Here is a 22,154-nt window from a genome sequence, read left to right as displayed (position 1 = left end):
ACAAAAAATCAGCTCACATGTCTTCATACGGGTGAACTAATCTCAAGCACGCGCGTGGTAAAACCGTATAAAATACCGTAATAAGCAGGTTGGACCAACTGAAAAACTGTTGAAGCAAACTCAGGTCTAAATTTCGTTGACTTCGACTGTATTTTCGATAATAAAGAAAAATGTGACTCTCAAAAATACTGAAAGAATTTTAGCCTAAGAGCCGCGACAAAAAGGTCGGTATTACTAAAATTCGAGTCTTGCTTAGTCGTTGAAGACTGAAAAATGGAATAATGTATGGTTCATGATTTTCCAAAGATTGCCAAACCTTTTTTATTGAATTACTCCACAATTGTTAAAAGTTTCCTATGTGCAGAATGAGCACCAGCTGAATATCACCAGCTGGATCTACTAACACACACTTATTGTATGATAAACAATCAAATAACATTCTTAACAATGTGTTTACTTCATTCATACGTGTTATGTGCGCGCATAGATGACGTTAACGTAGAAATGCACTGTGTGAATTGTTTGCAATACAAAGTGTTTTTGTTTGTACACCAGCTGGTGATATTCAGCTGATGTTCATTCTGCACATCAGATACTTTTAGCAATTGTACTGGAGACTTCTTTTGGGTACCTTTGGTCATAAAGTACTGTTTTACGAAGATGATTTAAAGTTGCTCATGTTCCAAATCTAATAATTTCACTTTTTAAACAGTCAAATAATAAAAAGAAACTTTTCTGTTTACATACTGATTTTATTTTTCAAGAAACATCTTTTGTCAATTACTCAAACCCGTAATCTTTCTGATCCAAGATAGATGCGATCCGACTCGTACATAAATCCCAGGGTAGTCGCCATAATTAAACTTTACCTGAAAATGGAACAGCAATAAATTTATCAACAAAAATCACTGTAACTCCATGGCATACCCTTGAGTTGATATGTGAATTTAAACCAATCACGCTGTATCGTCCATTGTCGATTGCAGTAAGTGGTCCACCTTTAAAAAGAGGATTTTTTCCCACTTTAGTTGCTATTTGTCAGTTAATTGCATGTGTGTAAGATTAAGATACCTAAATCGCCTGTACATGAATCACCAGTTTCATCCCATGCACAAAACTCTTCCGTTGTGATTGTAGCTCTTTTTCGTTTGAACATAATTTCACAATCTTGTGGTGACAATGGTGATGCGGTAACCGTACTGACCGACGAACTCTTAAACTCCTTTTTACACATGTGCAAATACAGTTCAGTGAAGTTGTAGTGATCGTTGTCGGGCAAGCAAATTGGTCGAATGAAATTGGTAAAATTAACATTTTCGGCTAATTTAATCAGTGCAATGTCTCTGTTCTTGTGTTGAAAGATCTCGTCAATTCCGACATGGACAATACTGGATTTGTTCACTTCACTGTCACTGTTATCCACCACTGATGGATCACCCAGTCGAACTCGAGAACTTGAAACATAAATATAATTTTTATTGAAATTTTACTCGTCCGAAAGAGAAGAGAACGTATAACGCACACTATCCAAAATGGTCTAGAGTTATGCAGACTGGAAACGGTTGTGAGAACGTGACGTCGATCGATCAATACGCCTTTGCTAAGAGTTTTCTTTCGACTCCTTTCACTGGGGTCGGTATGAATCAAAACAACTATCCATGGATGATTATCATCACTTCTTTCGCCGCAAGGATAAATACCCTGCGTTTCAATCTGTTTTTCGGTTGGCTTCTCAACTTCTATTGCGGTTGTTGCTTCCACTAAATCAGAATCATTTTCCGTGGTGGTCTCTACTAATTCAGATTGAGTTGAGGTATTCACGGATTCATCAATCAATGTCGTAGCAGTAGCAGTATCATTTGATTCGAATGGATTATTTGTTACTAATTCTTCCACTTTGTTCGGCAATAGTTCTTCTGAAAATACGTCCGTAACCATATCTACACTATTGTCGTAATTTGATGATGGAAGTTCAGTTGTGGTAGTCGTTGACCTCCTGTGACTGTAACGACTTCTTGTAAATTTTTTTGGTACACTGATGACATCATCGGAAACTTTAAAAAATTAAATTGAGTAGAATGTTAACTGTTCGATTCGAACTGCACGATAATTTTTTTTTGTAATTACCACTGGCATCGATGCTCAGCAATACAAAAAGAAAGATTAATTTCACCACCATTGTTAGAGCGACTATACTTCACAGTGAGTTATGTTGAATCTGAAACATAGAATTTTTTTCCGCTGATAACACGTAAAACTATGTAACGTTTCTCCGACTTTATTTTCATTAATCAGGTCGAATAGATAACATTATTTTGAATTTGATTAAGTTTTTTTTTGTGTGTTTGCTCTTCATGCTCGCTGAAAGTATCATAAATATTTGGTTTAACAAATTGACAGAAACAGACAAATAAATTTTCTTCGGCAAATAAAATTAATGCTTAGGGTTTAACGTTCAATAACTAGTTTCACAATGAAAATTAAGCAAATCCAAAAATTGAGGAACAATGGAGGTGGTGCTGAGTGAATCCACTCTTGATATTAGAATGAATAGTGATTTAAGAACAGATTGTTTAAGCTCATAGGGTGGAACCCATGCAATACATTTTTTACATCTACGATTATACGTAGGCCAAACAGTAACATCACCTTATGTAAAGGGTATTTTAAAGTTCCTATTTTTGGGAATTAATTGTTCAAAATTAAGCACTGGTATTTTAGGTTCGAGAAACGATAAATGGTTGAAGGAAAAGCCGACTCTAAAGGAAAGTTATAAATTCTGCAGTAGAACTGAGATACTATCGAATCTGCTACTTCATTTGATATAAGACAGCATTAGTCAGAGCTTGCCGTTTGTCTATAACAGGTGATAGTCGTCCTATAAGAACCCGTATAAGAATGGGTTTACTTGGATGAAAGTGTCTTTTGCCAATAGGTTCGGTAACACTTTCACTCTCATATAGGTTTTCCATAATATCTCCCATAGATACGTAATCTACCTTTACTGTTCTGGTAACATTTTATTTCATAGGTTTCAACGTTCAATTTACCATATAAGATCTGTTTAGCGCAGCTCATCACTAATTTTTGACCACGCTGTTGGTAACGGATATCCGTACATGATGGTTTTGTATTCAGAGAGATACCAAATACCAAAATTACCAAATGAAAATAATTAAAAAAAACACCGGAACATCGAATGATAAAATTTATTTTACACAACTTGATATTATAGGAGTCACAGTTTTTCTAATTGCCACGGATTTTTCGTTGAATACATTGAACAAAGGGCATCTATTAATTATTATCACCGCCGAATCGATACGCCTCCACCGAAACACTATCATCATCACTACCATCATCGTCACCATTAAGCTTGTCAGTATTTTCCTGGGTGCTCTGTTCTCTTGTTGCATCAATATCAGCATTATCAACCACAACACTTTCCGCGTCTGGGTTTTCAGTTGGCTCACTGTCTGCATTCGGTACGACTTGTTCTACGTCCGGATAATCCGTCGGCTGTTCATTCGGATAAACGACAGATACAAAACTAGGAACTCCGAATGGATGTTGAATGTAGAAAGGATGTCCAGGCACAGCCGTTCCGAATGGGAATTGATTGAATTGATGGTGATGCGAATAGCCGAATGGATGAGGGTTCTAAAATTATATGTGTTTGAAGGTATGCGTTAAATGAACAAGAATCTATTCATACATATAATGCGACAGTGTTTGGTGGAACTACTTGATACGCGTGTCGTTGGGCTATGCTATAGGCAAAATTGGACCCAAAGCGATTGGAATGTACGATTGCCGAATCGTGTTCTGGTACCCTGACTAGAGTTGTAGCGGCTGGATAGCTGTAATGTCCGATATGAGGTGCTGCTTGCACCACAACGAATGAAGCCAATAAACCAACTAAGACGTTCATCTAAAAGGAATTGCGTGAGTATAGAGAGAACTCGATGTTTCTTGGTAAATTTAAAACTGAAGAAAGCCGAAGATTTCAAAAATTATATGACCAATTCTTATGCAATACAACTGTCCCTACCATTTAATATTTGATTCTTTTGCTACAAATCTACTCATTCAGATAATTTTGATTCAAACCAATCCACTTAGATGAAAAAAGCTGTTGATCTAATCACTTTGAATTTCGTCAATAGTTTTGTATGAACAACACTGTTTGATTCCGGTTCTTTGAATATTTTAACCGCCGATGTTCACTTTAAAACCGAATTGTTCTAAAAGCCACTTGTTTTGCTCACCTTTAAAAACGATTGTTGCGTCTATTGTCTTGAAAATAACAGTTGAAACAATTGACCACAAGAAAAAGATCACCTTTATATACTACCTGCACTAACGCCTTTAAACAATCCATTTCCATGTCTCATCGTATATTGTTTAGAAACTAGATCTGGATGATTGTCGCCATGGTAAATGGATTTTTATGATGGATCTGAAATTTACCATGCGTAATATTTGACTACACTGGCCATAGTGAGTTCGTGCCATGTTTCTTAATAATGGAAGCAATTTTCTGTTAAATTCGAAGAGCTTTTGAAAGCTGTAACCTTATTTTAAATTCTCACATGAGACAGTTAATTCCGCTTTAACAATATCCGTTTAATTTTGACTTTTGTTTATAAACGTCCAAGTTATGGACATGCCAAAATAATGACTGACGATGAATACAAATACTGTTTAAATTTTATTGTTACTGTCCAATGAAATCAAATTGAAGACAAGCACAGTCAGCATTAACCTTTCACAAACGCAAACATATTGGATGTAGTACTTCATTTGATATAAATATTTTCAAGAGACTTATTTCAAAACTTTTACTTCATTTTGATATCGTTTTTTTCTATTTAGGACCACATGAGTCAGTGCTTGTCGTTTATTCACGAAACAAGCTAACAACTCGAGTAATTCCAAACATTGTTTCCCCTAATCAAGAGGTCTCATGAAGAATTAAGAACAACAATTACATATCATTCAATTGGCATGGTTTTTGATCTTTGAAGTGGTTAACATCATAATGAATGTATATGAAAAGCGAAACCTATTCAGAAAAATGAGCTTTGATTTATTGTTCCCTTGCAGTGAAAGCATGTTTGAAATAATACGGTATAGTTATTTGCATCACTTGGATTGAAACCGCGAAATTACAGTATATTACAGTGATTGAGTGGTTTTAATCCTGTGATGCACACAATTTTATACTCGACACACCATGAAATACACAAACAACAAAACCAAATATAATACACACCGTTCAAGGTTGAACTTGAATGTATAGAAGAAAAATGAGAATAAAAACGAAACCGAAAATACGCGATATAAAGCCGAACGAGTTGATCGTTCGATGTGCATCACACTACTCGTTGATACGTAGAGTAAGCTCCGCCTTCGTATCAAATTTCTCTCTTTGACGAATAACATAAACAAACTCCACCATTAAGGAAAACATCGGCTGGATCCCTAGACCTGTTTGCAAGGTCTGCTGAGATAGAACTAAAAAAGTGTGGTTTCCGATAACTTTTGACGCGTGATATTCAGTGTTTTCTTGGTTTGGCGAGTGTAAAGGTATTTACATCACTGTTTCTGCTAGAAACTGCAAACCCTATCGTGAAAAAAAAAGTTTCGGCAACAAGGCACCAGCTTGGGCTTTAAATTGATTTTGAAACTTTAACTCTAAATCCATGGCAGCAAATTTAATTCATAAATTCCTTCTTATTAAATTATTAAATAATAAAATATGCATATACGTGCAAATTGGTAATAACTGGTACTACTTGATGTTTATATACATACATATAGAGCAATTGCGTATTTTTTGTAAAGCAACCAGATCGGAAAATGAGACACTATAACGTAGTTTTTTATTACGTGTTCTTAAGACTTAATTGTAACAATGGAGAAGATGTATGTGTTGTAATATGGATCACTTCCAAGGGCGTCATGAGAGGTGGATTAATGTCACCTCACAATGCTACATTCCTTTTCGTTTATTTTTACCCATTCATGGCTATTATTATCAACCGTGCGGTAATTGTTGCATCTCAAAAATTAGTGAAAAACTTTTCCATGTAGTTGAACGAGACACTGGAAGCACATTATTTATAATGCTGATGGTGCTGTGGCGACGGTCTTCAATAAGTTTAACCTTTCACATATTTTTGATTGTTGATGTTAATATTCGTCATGCCATTTACAATGTTTTTCGTAGAAAACTGGTTCTAATTTATCTGAATTTTCGGAACCAACAATCGACATCATTACCGGAAGTATAGTTGAACGTACAGTATTAAAGTTCATTTGTGCCGTTGTGTGGTGTTCACCCCTTTCGTGTTTCTAACTAATGTTACTTAGATTAAGGGCTCGTCCTCGTAGATTTAAAAATTTTAGGCTTCAATGTTGAATGTATTTTTTGTTTTCCAGACGCGCCGAAATGACGTACGTATGGTACAAAAACTTTTATGTTTAGCACATCTGCGGTGGGTGATGGCATAGCAAAAGACACATTTTGGTGCATAATTTCAGTACGTTAAAGAATTCTGTACCACACATACAGTAAAAATGAGGATCATTCTTATGTTCATTCCCTGATCTAGTACTGGTTTCAACAATTTTCCATATATTTTGGCTTAAGGCTCCATTCTACTCGGTTCGACAATTTTCCATATTTTCTGTTTTCTGTGACAATTTTGCATTTTCAATTGTACTTCATATTTTCAGTTCGACACTTTTCCATGTATTCAGATGAATATTACGAATTCAATTTAACTCTTTTCCATGCACCAAAGTCACCAAAGTGTCTTTTTTAAATTTCTTCTATAGTGATTTGGCTATGGGAACATTGAAGAAGTTTGAAATTATTTACAGCTTTTTTGCTGAATGTGGTAGTGCATATTTTTGGGAAATTGATGTTGTAGCGAGTCCCTTCGCCCCGAAGAAAAACCGTTTTTGATAAACACCGAATCGTCTGGTGAAATAAGACACACCTAATATCACCAGAGGTATCTAAAGTTTGCAAATTTTACACATTATGATGCTGAGTTGCATAAAAACACAGCAACAAGAAATTTAGAAAATTTCATGATTATCTTCCAAATTAAATCAATAATTTGTATCAATCGAAAATGATTCTAAATTCTTATATTCAAATATATCTCTAATGCTGAGTCATTCTTCAGAATCAAACTAGCTTCACCATAAACCACTGAAGATCGAGTTCAGAAAACCATATATATATTCGATTCGTCGTAAAATATTCGATCGAAATATTTTTGTGATTTATTTACCGAACATCATTTCAGAACAGACGAGTTGTTCAGACATGATTCGATTCACGGAACTTGCGTATAAAATGTGTAGTTTAGTGGACTCGTGTTTTTCTTTCTGAACATTGTAACCAATTCTTTTGTGTCATTGTCGATTGTAATCAAAGCCAGTAATTTCAATTATTTAAGTATTAATTGCCAAGATTCTGACTTCAGAAAAAGCTGGACTGAATCAGACAGCCCATAGAATATTTGTACCTTGCCACGAATTAAATTTAAAAGGTTCGTCTTTAATCATAGGTACTAATAACATCTTTTGTTTGTTAAGGGAAATGTAAGTCTGTATGTTGTCTTGTACATTTTCATGTTGAGTTCTTGTACCTACTCATTTTTTTTAAACAAAATATTCAAGGCGCTAACAGATTTTTTTTTTGCACGATTAGCATAACAATAAATAAATTCGAACTTCGATTGTTACCTTTTTTTTTGTTGCCGATGAAAGATTATTACTTGTCTCGTCTCGTCTCAATCAATCGATAATTATGTTGTTGTTGATGATGGATAAACGCATTGTACGTAAAGAACAATTATATTACGAAGCATGGTAATTTTAGTCGATTTTTTCTTTCTTTTGTATTTGCGTATCGATGCTTGATGTAAATTAGGATGATTAGAATCGAATATTAATAATCAACCAGCGAAATTCGAATACGTAAATTTCTTTTGTGTAGCAGATTTCTTGTCTGTCATAGGTTCCCAGGGCGAGACAGAGGGGAGATCTGAAATTACATCTGTTGAAAATGCCTTTTCTAGCTTTAGTTGGGAACTAGTTGCTTGTGCACTTAGTTTTTAACTGGTAATTTTTCCAGCACTACTCCTCACTCAATAACTGGTCCCATAGGTTTCGATAATATGGAAATGTTTTTCCCTCCTTGATACCTAGAATATAAATCAATCGATTTATTGTTGATGTAATGAGTTAAAAACGACTCAAAGAAATCACACATTCGAAGCCATAGATTGCGAGATAATATCGCAGAAAGTGGACAAACATAAAAAATAATCGGTATTTTTAAACCCCTCTGTGATAATTTCCACATTGTTAGGTAACATTTGTACGGGATAACTTTCGTGGAACATTATGGAGGGCAACATCACTAAAGAGCATAACTCAGAAACTACTGAACCGATTTTGATACAAAAATTCCCTGAAAGGTAGTAAAAATAATGATTTTTAAGTCTGACACGAAGTCTATCGGCCATGTTCCGAAGATATTGTCGAAAAACTAAAAAAGAGATTAAGACAAAAAATGCTCGTCACGGTAAGCTTGAAAATGTCCATACCTGATATGTCGTGCTCATGAATTTTTTTTATTGATATTAGTATTGACACTGGGAGAATCACGTAATAATAATACGGCAAAATTTTGAGATAGACGAATTTTACTTTGTTTGGGACCTGGGTCATTCTTTTTGCTCTAAGTTTGTATTGCTGAGGTAGCCTAGAGGCTCACCTTTCCAACGATACCAAACATGCTGTGTTTCAACATGGTTAAGTAACTTTCTTCCGGACTTAAGCTGCACCTGAAGGGTAAAGACTTAGGGATATTCATGCGACTCTCTGTTTTTCTTAGTAATGTGCGCATAGCGTGTGTGTGTAACATGTTGTAAGAATTGGAACTGTTGAAGTCTTAGAAAACAACGAAAGACATGAATTTCAATTTCAAATTATGTTTTCGTGAAATTGGTTTCACGGAAATGGGCTATGCATTAATCATAATTTTTAATCCGACTTTTAATGCTCAAATATGAAGAGTACTTTAAATTACTGCAAATATTGTTCGCACCATTTACTACATTTCCATATTTCGTCGAGGGACTGCAGTTTTATGTTTCAATGTTGAACAAGCAAAAGATTTATGGTTTGTAGTTTTGTGTTTGATTGTAATGAAAAATGCATCAACTAATTTTTAAAACCACGAATGTCTCATTTTTAGCCAAGCAATGTTTTGTTAAAAGAATTATCATCACTAAGAAAAATTTCAAAAAGACAAATCTGATACAAGCGGTAAGGTGCGCAATTTCAGAAAATTAAGGATACATTTTTGATCAATTAAACGTTTCTTTAAAGTAAGTGTAGTTAACCCCAACCAAGTTTGTGACGCAATAAGCTTAAGCCTGTTTTTCAGCTGGTCCATTCTAAACAGCCTCGATTTAGTGATGAACCCGCAGTTTAGTCCACTCCAGTTATGGTATGTAGCGTGCTTGTGGACATATGAAAAATTTCTGCATAGGTGGGACACGGACCCACAATCTTCACCTTGTGATGATCTAACCAATTGAGCTACCGTGCACACTTTCCATTTCAATTTTTGTAGTCACATTTGCCAATGCATATAAACTGACTTAAGGGTTTCAGGGACTCTTATACGTATTCATACGGTTTTACCACTACCAAATTTGGTTGAGGTTAATCGAATAAGCGTAAAAACGATGTGTGTTTATAAGGCTTGAAACTAAAAGATTAACTCAGCCAAAAAAAAAAACAGCCTTAATGTGATGGAGCCATGCTTGATCTTGACTTGGTAAAACTTTTATACCAAGAACTGCACGATACTTTAAACAAAAGAAGTAACAGATCGCGTAAATGTCATTGTACTTTAGCGTTTACTCTGAGAACAATATAAAGACCAATTTCCCCATCTATTCTCATTTAAAGTCACTCTAATCTCACTCTAACCCATTACGACGAGACGATTTCAATTTTTCACTTTTAAGAACACATTTCACGTTACGTTCCTACATCCAAACAATCTGAGTCATTTATTTACGTTAGTCTACTAATTATAAGTCACAACATTCTGTAAAGAAAAATTTAAATGTTTCCGCCAGTGATAATACACACTTCTTAATGACTGGGACTTTTAGCGATATAAGGAAACGAAGGAAACGTTTCTTGACAAGTCGATTCTGGCGCGAAGTACATTGTTTGTGTTTGAACGAAAGTCATCACAGTAAATGAACACAAATCTCGTTTGAAATAAAATAAAACTTTTAAGAAAAATGACTGGCGTTGAAGTAAACAGTGCATCATCACAGCACAAAGCTATCGAACGTGCATCGAAAATCAAAAATCCAATCGAACCATTTGCCGACCAGTTCTCAAAATACACAAAAGATGATATTGACCTGACGATCTACTGTAAATGGAAAGGCGACATGGACGCAAAGACTCTGAAATGGGCAATGAAATTAGCGGAACGAAATGTGGCTCCATTCTATCGAACTTGTGGCATTGGCTGGCAACCGAAAGAAAAGCAACGAGATCTGAATAAAAACTGGGCTCGATATTTGGTCGCTGTTGACAAGGCTAAGCAACCGGTGGCTTACACAATGTTCAGATTTGACATGGACTACGGATGCAGTGTGTTGTACTGGTGAGTGTTGGAGATCATCACATATAAGGAAATGGTAGAGCGATTCATTGATGTCGTCTGTTGTGTTTCAGCTACGAACTTCAAATCGAAAAGGAGTATCAGCGCAAAGGATTGGGAAAGTTTTTCATCGATGCCCTCGAACGAATGGCGAAACAGTACGGTATGGAAAAGCTCATACTGACAGTGCTGTCCAACAACGAAGATGGAATTAAATTTTTCAATAGCATGGGATTTACCACCGACGACACATCGCCGGACGCACCGACTGATTATTCAATTTTAAGTAAATCTATGGACTCGTTACAACTTCAAGCACTTTAATAAATTCGATTGCATTTTGTGACGTTCATCTTAAGCTCTTGGTATAATGTCTTCAATGAAAGTTGCCATTTTAATGTCTCGTGTCGTCAAACCGCTAGCATCATGTGTGGACAAAGTAACTTGAAGTTTGTTGTACACATTAAACCATTCCGGATGGTGATTCATTTGTTCGGCTAACAAACCAACTCGAGCCATTACACCAAATGCCTGACAACAGAGAAAATAAAATTGTTCGATTTAACGTTGCACGGTCATCAAACATGTCTCGATTCACCTCATTGAAGTCCTTAAAAATGAATTCTTTGTAGATAGCATCGCGTCCGTTCACCAAAGTCCAGCCTTTAGCGAGTAATGGATTTAATACGGTGTTGCGTTCTGCCTCAGTTAATTTAGCCTGAGCGAAAGAGAAAAAATCAAGAGTCAGACACAAGACAAAATGAAAATTCATTCAACAGTCGCACAAAAAATAATCGTTCAAAAATCCACTGCAACCTTTTAACCCGAATGTCTATCAACAAAAATTGTTGCCGATGAGATAAAATCAATACGCAAAAAAATGACCATTCAACGAAATCAACAATTTACCATTTTCCGTTTGCTTGAATTCTGAACCGTTGTGCTGCTGCTAAAATGTTGAATTGCTGTTGATCTAATTAAAATCGGCAATGTACTGAGCTTCAGCAATTGCTGTGATTTCGATTCGGTGTAAAAGACTTGTTGAAGTCGATTGTGTTGACCTTGATCTGCTTTCCACTGTTGCTGTTGTGTGTACCACGTATTGAAGAAACGAAATTTTATTTGATTCGGATTGAGCGCAAGAGATTTTTTGGAGAATGGTGGTTTCGTGAGAGTTTTGAACATGTCTTGTTCGTTTAATGGATTTTTTAATGTTGACAGTGATTATTGTATGAACGAGTTTTGATGTTAAATTTTTGGTTAAGGTTTGACGGGTTTGTTTATTTACAAAAAAAACTGAGCGTCAAGAGCGGTTATGCAGGTATTTAGACATTGGGATTTAAAATCATATGACAGCCACAATGTACAAAAAGAAAACTCTACTCGCTCTACTCTCTTCGGTGATCTTTTTTTTCCATAAAATGCGACTGAACCTAAACACTCTAGATGTCTTGAACCTATTTTTAAATCCGGAGATGAAATATTCGGTCCATCAAAGCATAGCAAATTATTAAAACTCTAACCGTTCAATCACGTAACATCGCTTGAATCGCACGGCAGGGTAAAATTTACAAGGAAGGAGCAGTCGATTTGACGATGGACCTAAATTCATGAGAAGTCGATGTCGATTTGACTAGGGACCCAAATTCATGAGCAGTCGATTTGACCAAGATATAGATATATTTTCTACCTTGGATATGACGATCCCATATTCTAGAAATTTCGTTGTATAAGTATCTATATATGACTCGCGCCATATATCTGATCCTTTGCGTTAGCTGCCGTCAGTTTAAAAACGCATTTCAAGCATGAATGGTACATCTGAAACTATACAGTGTATTAAACAAAATTTTGCACTGTAAAAAAATGTAGGAAAATCTTTCATACTTGTACTCTATTTGGCAGTTGTCATTTGATGCACTTTTGCTTGAAGTGCGTTGTTTCAAAGTAAAATATTGTTATACTTCCATATGTACAGTGTACGTACAAAAATATAATAAGGGTGAATCAAACGATCCATATTTATACAGTAACAGTCTATAGCTAGAGTAGGCTGATGATATTCAGTATAAAGTTAACAGTTCCGAAGTTCCTGAACTATTGGAACTTGTAGACTCTTGTTTTTATATGTTTAAAGTACGAAGTAATCAGGAGACGAACACGACCAAGTTAAGTAAGCTTAATCTTAATATTAAGTACAATACCATGACTTTTTCATTATGTAAGGCAACGATGGACTAATTCCAAGAATTGTAATTGATTCAAGAGTGAGAGAGAATATTGGAAACGTGAGACTGTTATTCGAAATTGTCCACTAGTGATGTTATAAATCATCCGACGGTAATAAGTCTTCTAACTTTACAAAACCTGCTACCTGGTACCGAATATTTTCAATGTTAAGCTATGTCTGAACCTTTTTAAGAATCTTTCTTAAAGAAGGGACGTAGATTAGATCCTAATGAATGTTCGTCTTCTGCAAGCTGTTTTTGGTTCTGTTAATCGTCAATAAATATTATATACCCAATGCAATTTCGTTTAAATTGCATGGAATGTTTTGAGGAATGAGGTGTAACAATTATAATCCTTCAACATCCACGATTTTCTCATTCTTGAGCTTATGTTCGTGTACATGAACTGCCGCGGTAAGCCAAAACGCTGTGTATTGCATTGTTTGTGTGCTTTGGAGGGCTTTCAAAGAGTTTGAGCTTCTTTTGGATGCTATAGAAACTGTGAAATATTTTAGTGGAATACAAAAGAAGCTCTCAAAAGCTCTTTAGAAGCAAAGACACAAATGCGATACGGTATTTTAGCTTCACACAACAGTGAAGTGGACTACATCTAAGTTGTTAAAAAGTCACAGCACAATATCTCTATTTGTATGACTATACGAGTGATAGAGATGGAGTTTACTAAAATGATAGATCATATTCAGGCCTGAAAACCGCTTTTCTTTGCTGAATTAGGTGAAGACGAAAATAGTTTCACAACTTAGATATTTCTAGAAGGTTTCCTCCTTCAATTGTGCTGCGATTTTTTTCGTTTCTCTTAACTCGAAATTTTGTTCTGTGTGAGTCTGATGCTTCATTAATCGCGACTTGCATGCTGCAGATACTAGGAATAACCATCAGTTAATTTTCAAATTTCTGAACACACTTCCCAGGTTTCCAGAAAATAAATTATTTCTGGGTCGATCGACTTTATCCACTTTTGCAATTGTTACAGACAGTGAAACAGATCGAAATCAGTGATATATATTACGATCGAATACAATTGACATGTAAAGCCGAAAACTGACGAGCAGCTTTGAGTTGCTGAGAATGACAATGATGCTGCGCTTTCCATCGTTTAACGTTTGCTTTAAATCAGATTACAATGGAAAATGCAGCATAATTGTCGATCTCAGCAACTCAAAATTGTTTTCTTTTCGGCTTAAAAATACTGACTTTCTGAAGTTTTGCACTTTGTTGTAAACAATCGTTGAGTGTCCGGACTCCAAGTGTGGCCGCCCGAGTCAAAAGGTTACATTTTTATGACTTTTGTTTTGTACCCTAATCAGAAACAAATTTTTAAATTTCAACCGCCCAGGTCAGAAAATTTTCTGGATCGGTCCATATTCTATTATTGCTGCTGAAAACTTTAGATTTACGTTACTGCTGCTATGCTAACGGGGGATCATCATTTTCCGCGAGAAAACTGGATCATTTTGAGCACTTTACAAAAGTGTAGGCTCCAGTAAGACTACAGTAATATTGGCGGTTTGCGTGCAACGTTAAAACACACACTAGGATATTGTTGTAACAAATCGTCTGAGTCTCCTGCTGGTCGGTTAGTAATACTTAGTTCAAGTAAAAATCCACAATTTTTTCTTTTAATTTACTTGTTTAGAGAAGTTTATTACTTTTCCATTCACAACTACTATAAATCGTTCTCCTACAATCATTTCATAGTTTTGAATCAGAGTCGATTTTACATTTTTTATTTATTTAAATGTGTGGTTTTTCGGCATTACACAAACAATCTAAAAGTGAAACAATTCAAAGCAAAGATGTTCTAGAAAACTTGCCGCCTGACTGATACATTTTAATGATGTGATTCGGCTTCCTTCCGTTTCGATTCAGCCCATTTGGCAACATTACCAGGTGAATTGGCTGCAATAAATCAAAAATTAGTAGTTAGCCGAATCAGTGTTGCGAAAGCATAGTTTGACGATTTGTGGTCTTACTGGTGCGTCTCAACGCCACAGCCAAGTGAAACATTTTCATCAAAAAACTGGTCGAATCGGATTTTCTTTGGGCGGAAAACACACAATCATTTTTGTGTTGCTGACATAGGCAATGATGGTACGTCTTCCATTGTTTAAAGTATGCTACACATTGGATTACAATGGAAACTGTAGCACAATTGTCAATCTCAGCAACGTAAAATTGTGCGTGTGTTTTCGGCCTTAACAAAAGGAGTAGCATACATTGCCACCATTTAGTTAGTTATTAACGGAGTCACATTTTTACTAACAAATCCATTTCACCGGATTTTATATCGGCAACATTGACCTTGTTTCTAGATAAAAATGTTACGAGACAATTGCACGATGTTTTCTGCGTTCATCATTTTTCTAAAGAATTGAAATCAACGATAACAACGAACAAAAAAAATTACCCATTTGGCTGATCTTGTAAAAGAGTGGGATCGAAACTAGCACACCAACAGCGTAAAATTTCCAAATCCATTGATTTTGGAAGTAAAACTTGTAGGGAAACTGGGCAATTTTTGCTGAGAATGTGTACGGAAATTTCATGGGCCGACCCACTGGCTTAGCTGCTGCATCAGACATTTTCGCAGATGTTTGACTATTCTGTACCCAATCAACGGATCAACAGTAAATTAATGAGCAAATGGTGAAATTAATTGAAATCTAGATTATGTAATATTTTTGTACGAACCTTTTACACACCAATATGATCGGAAAAATGTTATATGTGAAAAGTATGACAGCTTCACACAATATGAAGTTGGATGGAATTTCTTTACTGCTGCAGAAAATGAGTACGTTTTATTGTCGAAAAGATCATTCTATTCGCTCTACTCACCGTATTTTTCAGCTATACTACAAGGCAGATTATTGATAGAATTCTGAGCCAGGAGAGATGACAAACATACCCTTGTAATTTTTGGTCACCGATTAGCATCGGTTAGATTTAAGAGAAGAAAAATTAATTTTTCATATCTAGGACCCGAAACGTGCGACTACTATTCGTACCACGGACTAAAAGTCTTTTTTAGCGTATTCGATTCCAGACCTCGCCTTCGGCTCTGTCTGGAAACTTCGCACACGCTAAAAAAGACTTTTAGTCCTAGGTACGAAATGTACTATTTTTTTGCTTCAGCTGTTTGTCAGTATCGGAGCTTTGAGTGTTATCCTTTCTGATATCAATACTTTTGTAAGTAAAAGTCTTGCGTCATCCAGCCTCTTCTAAGAGGTTTTTGTCTGCTATTTTATCAATTTCATGGAATCCGTTTTTTATATTTACTGTAGACATAGCAACGCGAGTTTGACATATAATTCTTTTGTTTTCAGACCTTTTCCAATTGTTTTGAAATGTCAAACTTGCGAAAGCTGCCCAATTCGGTCGATTGATTCATTCCAATTATCAAAATTGCGTAGCTTTTTATGTCAAGTACCAGTAAGGAAACTACTATCTGAGAGATATTGCTATAGAGATCCTTTAATAACTAAAGACAAAATATTTCGAACCTTCAATGAAACCGTGTACATTTTACAGTGCACTGATGGGTTTAGAGACACACACGCTTATCAAATGTCAATGTTCCAGTAAAAAAAGCGCTTGCGCAAGACGTCTATGAACGAAAACGCATGTTTAAAAAAAGTGAGATTCTTTTGTATAACCAGTGAGTGAATATTTGGTGTGACGACATCGAATTTAAATTAATTGAACAACACACACACAATTGTTTTTCAAAACTATATTTCTTTTTTGGAGAGTATTGTTCGTAGAGATAAACTTGCCTAAGTTTCTAACATTACGATGGATGAAAAGAGAAACAGTATGAAATTAGATATCGAAGCGGTTAGACTGTCAGACAGTGAAAATCAGCAAAGTAAAGAGTTTTATAAGCCAATACCAGAGTATCCAGGTAAATAATCGTACACAGTGTGGCATGATTTTCATCAATTTTTATCAATCAATGAATGCATTATCTGTTATTGGTTCACAATGTCAACAGTTTGTTGTATATTTCCTATTCATAGTTTCTATTTTGTTCCATTTAATATACCAAAATGGCTCCAGTCGCATACCATTCATCAAATTCATGATGATGCAATGACCTATGCATATTTCAAGTCAATGAATGTTACTGGTTTTTTATGATTGGTTTGCAATTATGCAGTGACGGTTTTTGCTCGATGTCAATTTTGTTAATTTTCTGTTGAGTTCGACATTACCATCTGTGATTAGAAAAAAAAAATTTTAAAAATGTTTGAGGCAAGGAACGTGTGAGATCACATGCTGAGCAGAACCTTGATATATTAAGGCAGTGATATTAATCTATTTCTGTACTTGAACCCAAAATATGATTGCAGAACTTGTCCTTTTTCCCGATTGGAATCGGAAATTTATTTTTCGTAAAAAACACTTGTCTGCTCTAATCAATTTTTATTTGCTATGCCAATATTTAAAGCCTGTCTGCTTTTACCAGACGTTTTCGAACGTAACGATACCATCAAATTAATATTTAGTCGAGTTGGTAAAGAACCTTGAAATAGTTATTTGTCATTGACTAGTATGTGTGCGAAAAATAAACCATTCCATATTCGATTTTACCCATTTTGTCTAATATTCATAATCGGTCTTGCAAAACAATTCTTGTTTCTAATTGATTAGCCATTGCATGAACTTCAGCCTCTTATCAATGGAGAATTATCTACTGACAAAGACTTAAGTAAATTTCTATTTCCCATCACGTCAAGACACTATGTGAATGGTTGTAGTAATATTATCTGTGTATACAGCACACGAATCTCTCAGAGACCAAAATCTCCAAATTTTTATTTTATACGAACATTGCTCACACATCATGTCCATTCAATCTATTTTCGTTTAACAGAGCGAATAGCAACGCCTTCGTTTTTGTCTTTTGAATAATTTGTATGTAAGAATGAAAAAAGACCTTTGCATAACACACTTCTCTCAGCGTATCTGTTTTTTTTTTTGTTTAATTTCTCAAGTCGTATACTGACAAGAATCATCACTAGCCAATAGCATACATTGCACATTTTTTTCGGTTCGACTACAACCAGCGAATTGAATAAATTGTGTCTCTTTGTGTGAGCAATTTTAGCAACGTAATCACTTTTGTTGATTCGTCTTGAAAATATTTCATTAAAATTCATTAAACTCGTTTCAAATCAAATCAAACGCTTTGTTATTTTGAGCAATAAATTGAATCGAATTGTTGATCTAATAAGAGTTGTTTTCCTGCCTTCCAATTAAAGTTGTCGAGAACGCTGTAAAGAATTCGAATATGGTTCGCGAAAAGGGAGACACCATTGAGGATGGAGCCGACGATCCGATGTTGGAAAGTGAAGAGAAAGCTCAACTGGCGAAGAAAGAAGAAGTAAAATTTACGTCGGCAAGTGATCGCAAAAATGGGGACGCCAAAATTGATATTGGAGAAATTGATAAGGTAATTTTAAACAAAAAAGAGTGTCGATGTTTATCTGCCTTGCAAAAATTCATGTTTTCAATAATCTAGAGCTTCTTCCTGTAATATAAACCCAATAGTTTAGGACTGCGTAAATCCAAATTTTCTTGCTGAGTAAAATACTTATTCGTCACCACACAAACCTGCCTATGGTGTCGTATTTCAAACCCACAAAAATCAAATATACAATCGCTAAAACGAACTGGTGTGCATACGTTATTTTGCACCAGCTGGTCACATACAATTCCAAATGGGACCAGCTGGTGCAAAATAACGTATGCACACCAGTTTGATTTAGCGATTGTATTTTCCTGAATTTTTTTGATTTTACCGAAACTACTTGAAAATTTTCTCTAATTTCTCTCAAGGATTTTTCAAGCAATTTCGAGAAAGTCAAGAAAATTCATATGAAAACTCAGTAAATATTTTCTCCAAAATATATACTCATCCCTCAAAGTTGTCGGGACTTATAAACGACACAAATAGTCTTGATTACCACTTACGAAAAAATCACTCCGTTTAATCTCCGTTTACACTTAAAACAATAGAAAAGAGGCTTGTAGCTCACGTTGAATATCTTTTCAATGACAGTAAACAGTAGACACATTGCTCACATTTTCTTGAAGATCCCGTGAGCCATTTCCATTTATATTTCCCGTTTCTCATTCTTACTGTGGCAAATTAAGAAGCAGTAACTTTGTCGATGGTAATTGTCATAACTCATGGCAGACATCAGACAGAGTTCCTAAATTCCTACGATTACGCTATTCGATCAGATCCATTCAATGATTTCGAAATTACATACATTTAATATGTCAGGGGTGGTCAATATCTTTGTACATCCGTGTAACCCTGGTTATGATGTTAAACTGTGAGGTCGTTTCTTTTACAACCTGTTCTTAAAACCATTCGTTGGCCATTAGTGATGTAGAAATTCACTTTTCATGTTTGACTTTTCACTTTCACTTCTACTTGTATTCACTAAAGTAATTTTTGAAAAATCGTTGATCACCCCTGCCTCGAATAGATACATCGATAACGAGCTGCTAATCAAGACGACAAACACATCTTGCCTTGATTTCCGTTATTTATTTATTTTTGGTCCAAAAAGTATTAGAGAAAAATTTTGAATGAAACACACTCAAATTTACACATCCAATTACCACATGTTGACTAATCAGAAAATGATTGGAAACAATCTCATTTGATCTAGATATGCTTTGTAATATCGTATCTGCGTTCAACATGGGCACATCAAACGTTAGTTTGTATTTTAGTTTGCCAAAAAATTGAGAAAAAAGTTCACTGCCACAGTCGATTTCAACCACAAAATTTTAATATTTTCTACACAGGGTTTCACTGGCATGACCAAAGAGGAGCTTATGAAATTCGCCAATGATCCGTTCTGGGTTCGTTTACGTTGGATTTTCTTCATCTTATTCTGGGCTCTGTGGATTGGAATGTTGGTCGGCGCAATCATGATTATCATTGGTGCACCTAAATGTGCAGCGCCTACTCCATTGTCGTGGTACAAACAGGGACCGTTGGCTCTACTCTCCCCAATAGTTGAGCAACAGCCATCCGAATTTAAGTCTATTGGTGCTAAGGGAGTAATCTATGAACTTAATGCCGACGAAACGTATCTTGTGGACACTGCCGAAGTGAAAGATAAAATTAAGAAAGTCGTCGATCAGTTTAGAGAACAAGACATCAATGTCATCGTTGATATTACACCGAATTTCGTTGGCAAAGATGATGCACTCCTAAAGAATGCGCTTGAAAATGAACTCTACCGATCGGCGTTCATTTGGTATGACGGTGCCAAAGAACCATCCAACTGGTTATCAAAATCTGGACAGCCTGCATGGCACGAAATCGAACCGAAAAAATACATTCTCAGTCAGTTTGGCGAAAATCGATTCGATTTACAGCTGAACGACAAATTTGCGAAAGAGAAGTTCATGAACGTACTGACAGAATTGTTGAATATCGGCGTGAAAGGTTTCCGTTTCGCAAACGCTAAACATTTCATCGTCAGCAAGGAATTCAAAAACGAAACTCCACTGAACGATGGATCGGCCATTCATACAGAATACGCTTTTTGGACACATTCGGGAACTACATACCAACCAGGCCTAGGTGATTTGTTGAACGAATTTTCGGAATTCGTTAAGAACAAGACCAACAATGAAGCTTTCATTTCGGTAACCGAAAACATTGTCCAACCGGAGTCGTTCTATGTGAGAGACAGCACAAAATTGGGCATCGAGCTCCCGATATATGGACTTCTTCCGCATACCCTAGCCGTTAACGCTCCGAACGCCACAAAACGTTTGCACACCGAACTGACCCAAATTACAAATCAACTGGGCAACACAAGCTGGCCACAATGGATCTACGACAATGAGGCATTGAATAAAGGTGCCATTGGTTTGTCAGAGTACCATGCATTTATTACACTGTTGCCAGGCGTCCCTGTTGCAACATTGGATGCATTCCAATCGCAAAACTTAACCAGCTATTGGAGTACTTTGCAGGAGATGCGCACAACTCCATCGTATATGCACGGAAGTTTCGAGGCATATGCCAACAATGATATTATTGCATACACTAGGTAAGTAGTCGATTTCAGTTGCTTTTGGGATTAACTAAATTTAACTAATCTGGTGATTTGTGTGCTATTCTAATCCACCTTTTACATCCATTTCTAACACAATAACGATAACTCACAAAATGAACCAACAATTTGGGAATAATTCAGGTTTAGGTAATTGTTTGTTTGTCTGTTTGTTTCTATCCACAGTCACCGTATCGAATCTCACTGTGTTTTTTCGATTCATTTAGATTAAAATCAGGAAATCCTGGTTTCTTCGTCGCCTACAATCCGACAGAGGCGCTGGTTACTGGCAATTTTACATCGATCAGCAGCATGCCAGAACAGTTGACTGTTCATCTACTGAGCAAAAACTACAATGTCACTGGTGTTGTCGAAAGGTATAAATTGATTGTCGTCTATTAAGCGCTCTTTTAGACAATTTTTTTTTGTTCAATTTCCAGGTCGAAAATTCAGACATCTGATGTGCAGATATCGGCCAAATCAGTCATTATTTTGACCTACGTACCACAGAAACCAGAATAAAGTTTTGAAAACATTTTAAACTGAAGATGTTAGATGAAGACCTAGTAGTGTCGAAATATGGGAATGACTGTTACGGTTATTTCATCAATATAATCATAATTGCAGAAATAAATGAAAAATGGTATCAGCCATTGCAAGCAAATTTGATTTTTATTTTAACTTGGAGGAGGAATCGTCGTCCTCATTCGCGACTATTCGTTGGTTAACGAACAAACGACGTAAAAAGAAAAGATTAGAAAATGTGTTACACCGTCAGAATTTCATTTGATAGAGACAATCAAATTTCAGAGGCTAGCATACAACTTAGGCCAAACTACTAGAAACATTACATATGATCATTCTGCAAGATCGTTGAATTTATTTGCTAAAAATGTGGAACATCCGCTTTCCACCGAGAAATGAAGGCAACATTTAGCGGTATGAAAAACTACGAGATTTTCAGGTGCTAATTTTGGGAAAACATTTTCCCACATTTACTCCATTTTTAGCCCCGTACGAAGTACTGGGGGCTTATAAGATTAATATGCCGTTTGTAACACGTCGAATTGGAAGCAGACAGTAAGGGCAAAGCAT

At 35.8% G+C, this 22,154-nt stretch overlaps 6 protein-coding genes across 11 annotated transcripts; 2 read left to right on the top strand and 4 right to left on the bottom strand.

Annotated features, from left to right (window-relative positions):
* Positions 1–738: 738 nt before the first annotated feature.
* LOC119068694 (melanization protease 1-like) lies at positions 739–2,243 on the bottom strand. Its single transcript, XM_037172385.1, has 5 exons — positions 2,128–2,243; positions 1,523–2,054; positions 1,072–1,454; positions 928–998; positions 739–869 (listed from the first exon to the last, which is right to left on the bottom strand). Exons 1-5 carry the CDS (start codon positions 2,177–2,179, stop codon positions 777–779), a joined length of 1,131 nt encoding a protein of 376 aa, XP_037028280.1. The 5' UTR covers positions 2,180–2,243; the 3' UTR covers positions 739–776.
* Positions 2,244–3,195: 952 nt separating this feature from the next.
* On the bottom strand, positions 3,196–4,392 carry LOC119068699. Its single transcript, XM_037172390.1, has 3 exons — positions 4,269–4,392; positions 3,716–3,931; positions 3,196–3,660 (listed from the first exon to the last, which is right to left on the bottom strand). The coding sequence occupies exons 2-3, from the start codon at positions 3,929–3,931 to the stop codon at positions 3,298–3,300; spliced, it is 579 nt and encodes a 192-aa protein (XP_037028285.1). The 5' UTR covers positions 4,269–4,392; the 3' UTR covers positions 3,196–3,297.
* A 5,876-nt stretch (positions 4,393–10,268) lies between these two features.
* On the top strand, positions 10,269–11,078 carry LOC119068698 (N-alpha-acetyltransferase 40). Its single transcript, XM_037172389.1, has 2 exons — positions 10,269–10,723; positions 10,795–11,078. The coding sequence occupies exons 1-2, from the start codon at positions 10,350–10,352 to the stop codon at positions 11,042–11,044; spliced, it is 624 nt and encodes a 207-aa protein (XP_037028284.1). The 5' UTR covers positions 10,269–10,349; the 3' UTR covers positions 11,045–11,078.
* Positions 11,020–12,004, bottom strand: LOC119068700 (putative pterin-4-alpha-carbinolamine dehydratase). Its single transcript, XM_037172391.1, has 3 exons — positions 11,630–12,004; positions 11,319–11,438; positions 11,020–11,251 (listed from the first exon to the last, which is right to left on the bottom strand). The coding sequence occupies exons 1-3, from the start codon at positions 11,903–11,905 to the stop codon at positions 11,075–11,077; spliced, it is 573 nt and encodes a 190-aa protein (XP_037028286.1). The 5' UTR covers positions 11,906–12,004; the 3' UTR covers positions 11,020–11,074.
* A 2,581-nt stretch (positions 12,005–14,585) lies between these two features.
* LOC119068701 lies at positions 14,586–15,816 on the bottom strand. Its single transcript, XM_037172392.1, has 3 exons — positions 15,661–15,816; positions 15,377–15,572; positions 14,586–14,868 (listed from the first exon to the last, which is right to left on the bottom strand). Exons 2-3 carry the CDS (start codon positions 15,549–15,551, stop codon positions 14,801–14,803), a joined length of 243 nt encoding a protein of 80 aa, XP_037028287.1. The 5' UTR covers positions 15,552–15,572; positions 15,661–15,816; the 3' UTR covers positions 14,586–14,800.
* Positions 15,817–16,561: 745 nt separating this feature from the next.
* On the top strand, positions 16,562–21,723 carry LOC119068693 (neutral and basic amino acid transport protein rBAT). Of its 6 annotated transcripts, none has more exons than XM_037172380.1 (5): positions 16,562–16,873; positions 18,234–18,424; positions 19,795–21,056; positions 21,287–21,436; positions 21,500–21,723. In XM_037172380.1, the coding sequence occupies exons 1-5, from the start codon at positions 16,765–16,767 to the stop codon at positions 21,579–21,581; spliced, it is 1,794 nt and encodes a 597-aa protein (XP_037028275.1). In that variant the 5' UTR covers positions 16,562–16,764; the 3' UTR covers positions 21,582–21,723. The 6 variants fall into 6 exon arrangements, with proteins under 6 accessions (XP_037028275.1, XP_037028274.1, XP_037028279.1 ...); XM_037172379.1 differs by having other exon boundaries at positions 16,576–16,873; positions 19,795–21,057; positions 21,282–21,436; XM_037172384.1 differs by lacking the exon at positions 16,562–16,873 and adding an exon at positions 17,831–17,886.
* Positions 21,724–22,154: the final 431 nt, after the last annotated feature.

Source organism: Bradysia coprophila (assembly GCF_014529535.1).
Source record: "Bradysia coprophila strain Holo2 chromosome X unlocalized genomic scaffold, BU_Bcop_v1 contig_20, whole genome shotgun sequence".
In the NCBI taxonomy this organism is placed as follows: Eukaryota; Metazoa; Arthropoda; class Insecta; order Diptera; family Sciaridae; genus Bradysia; species Bradysia coprophila.
This window is presented reverse-complemented; position numbering and strand designations above follow the sequence as displayed.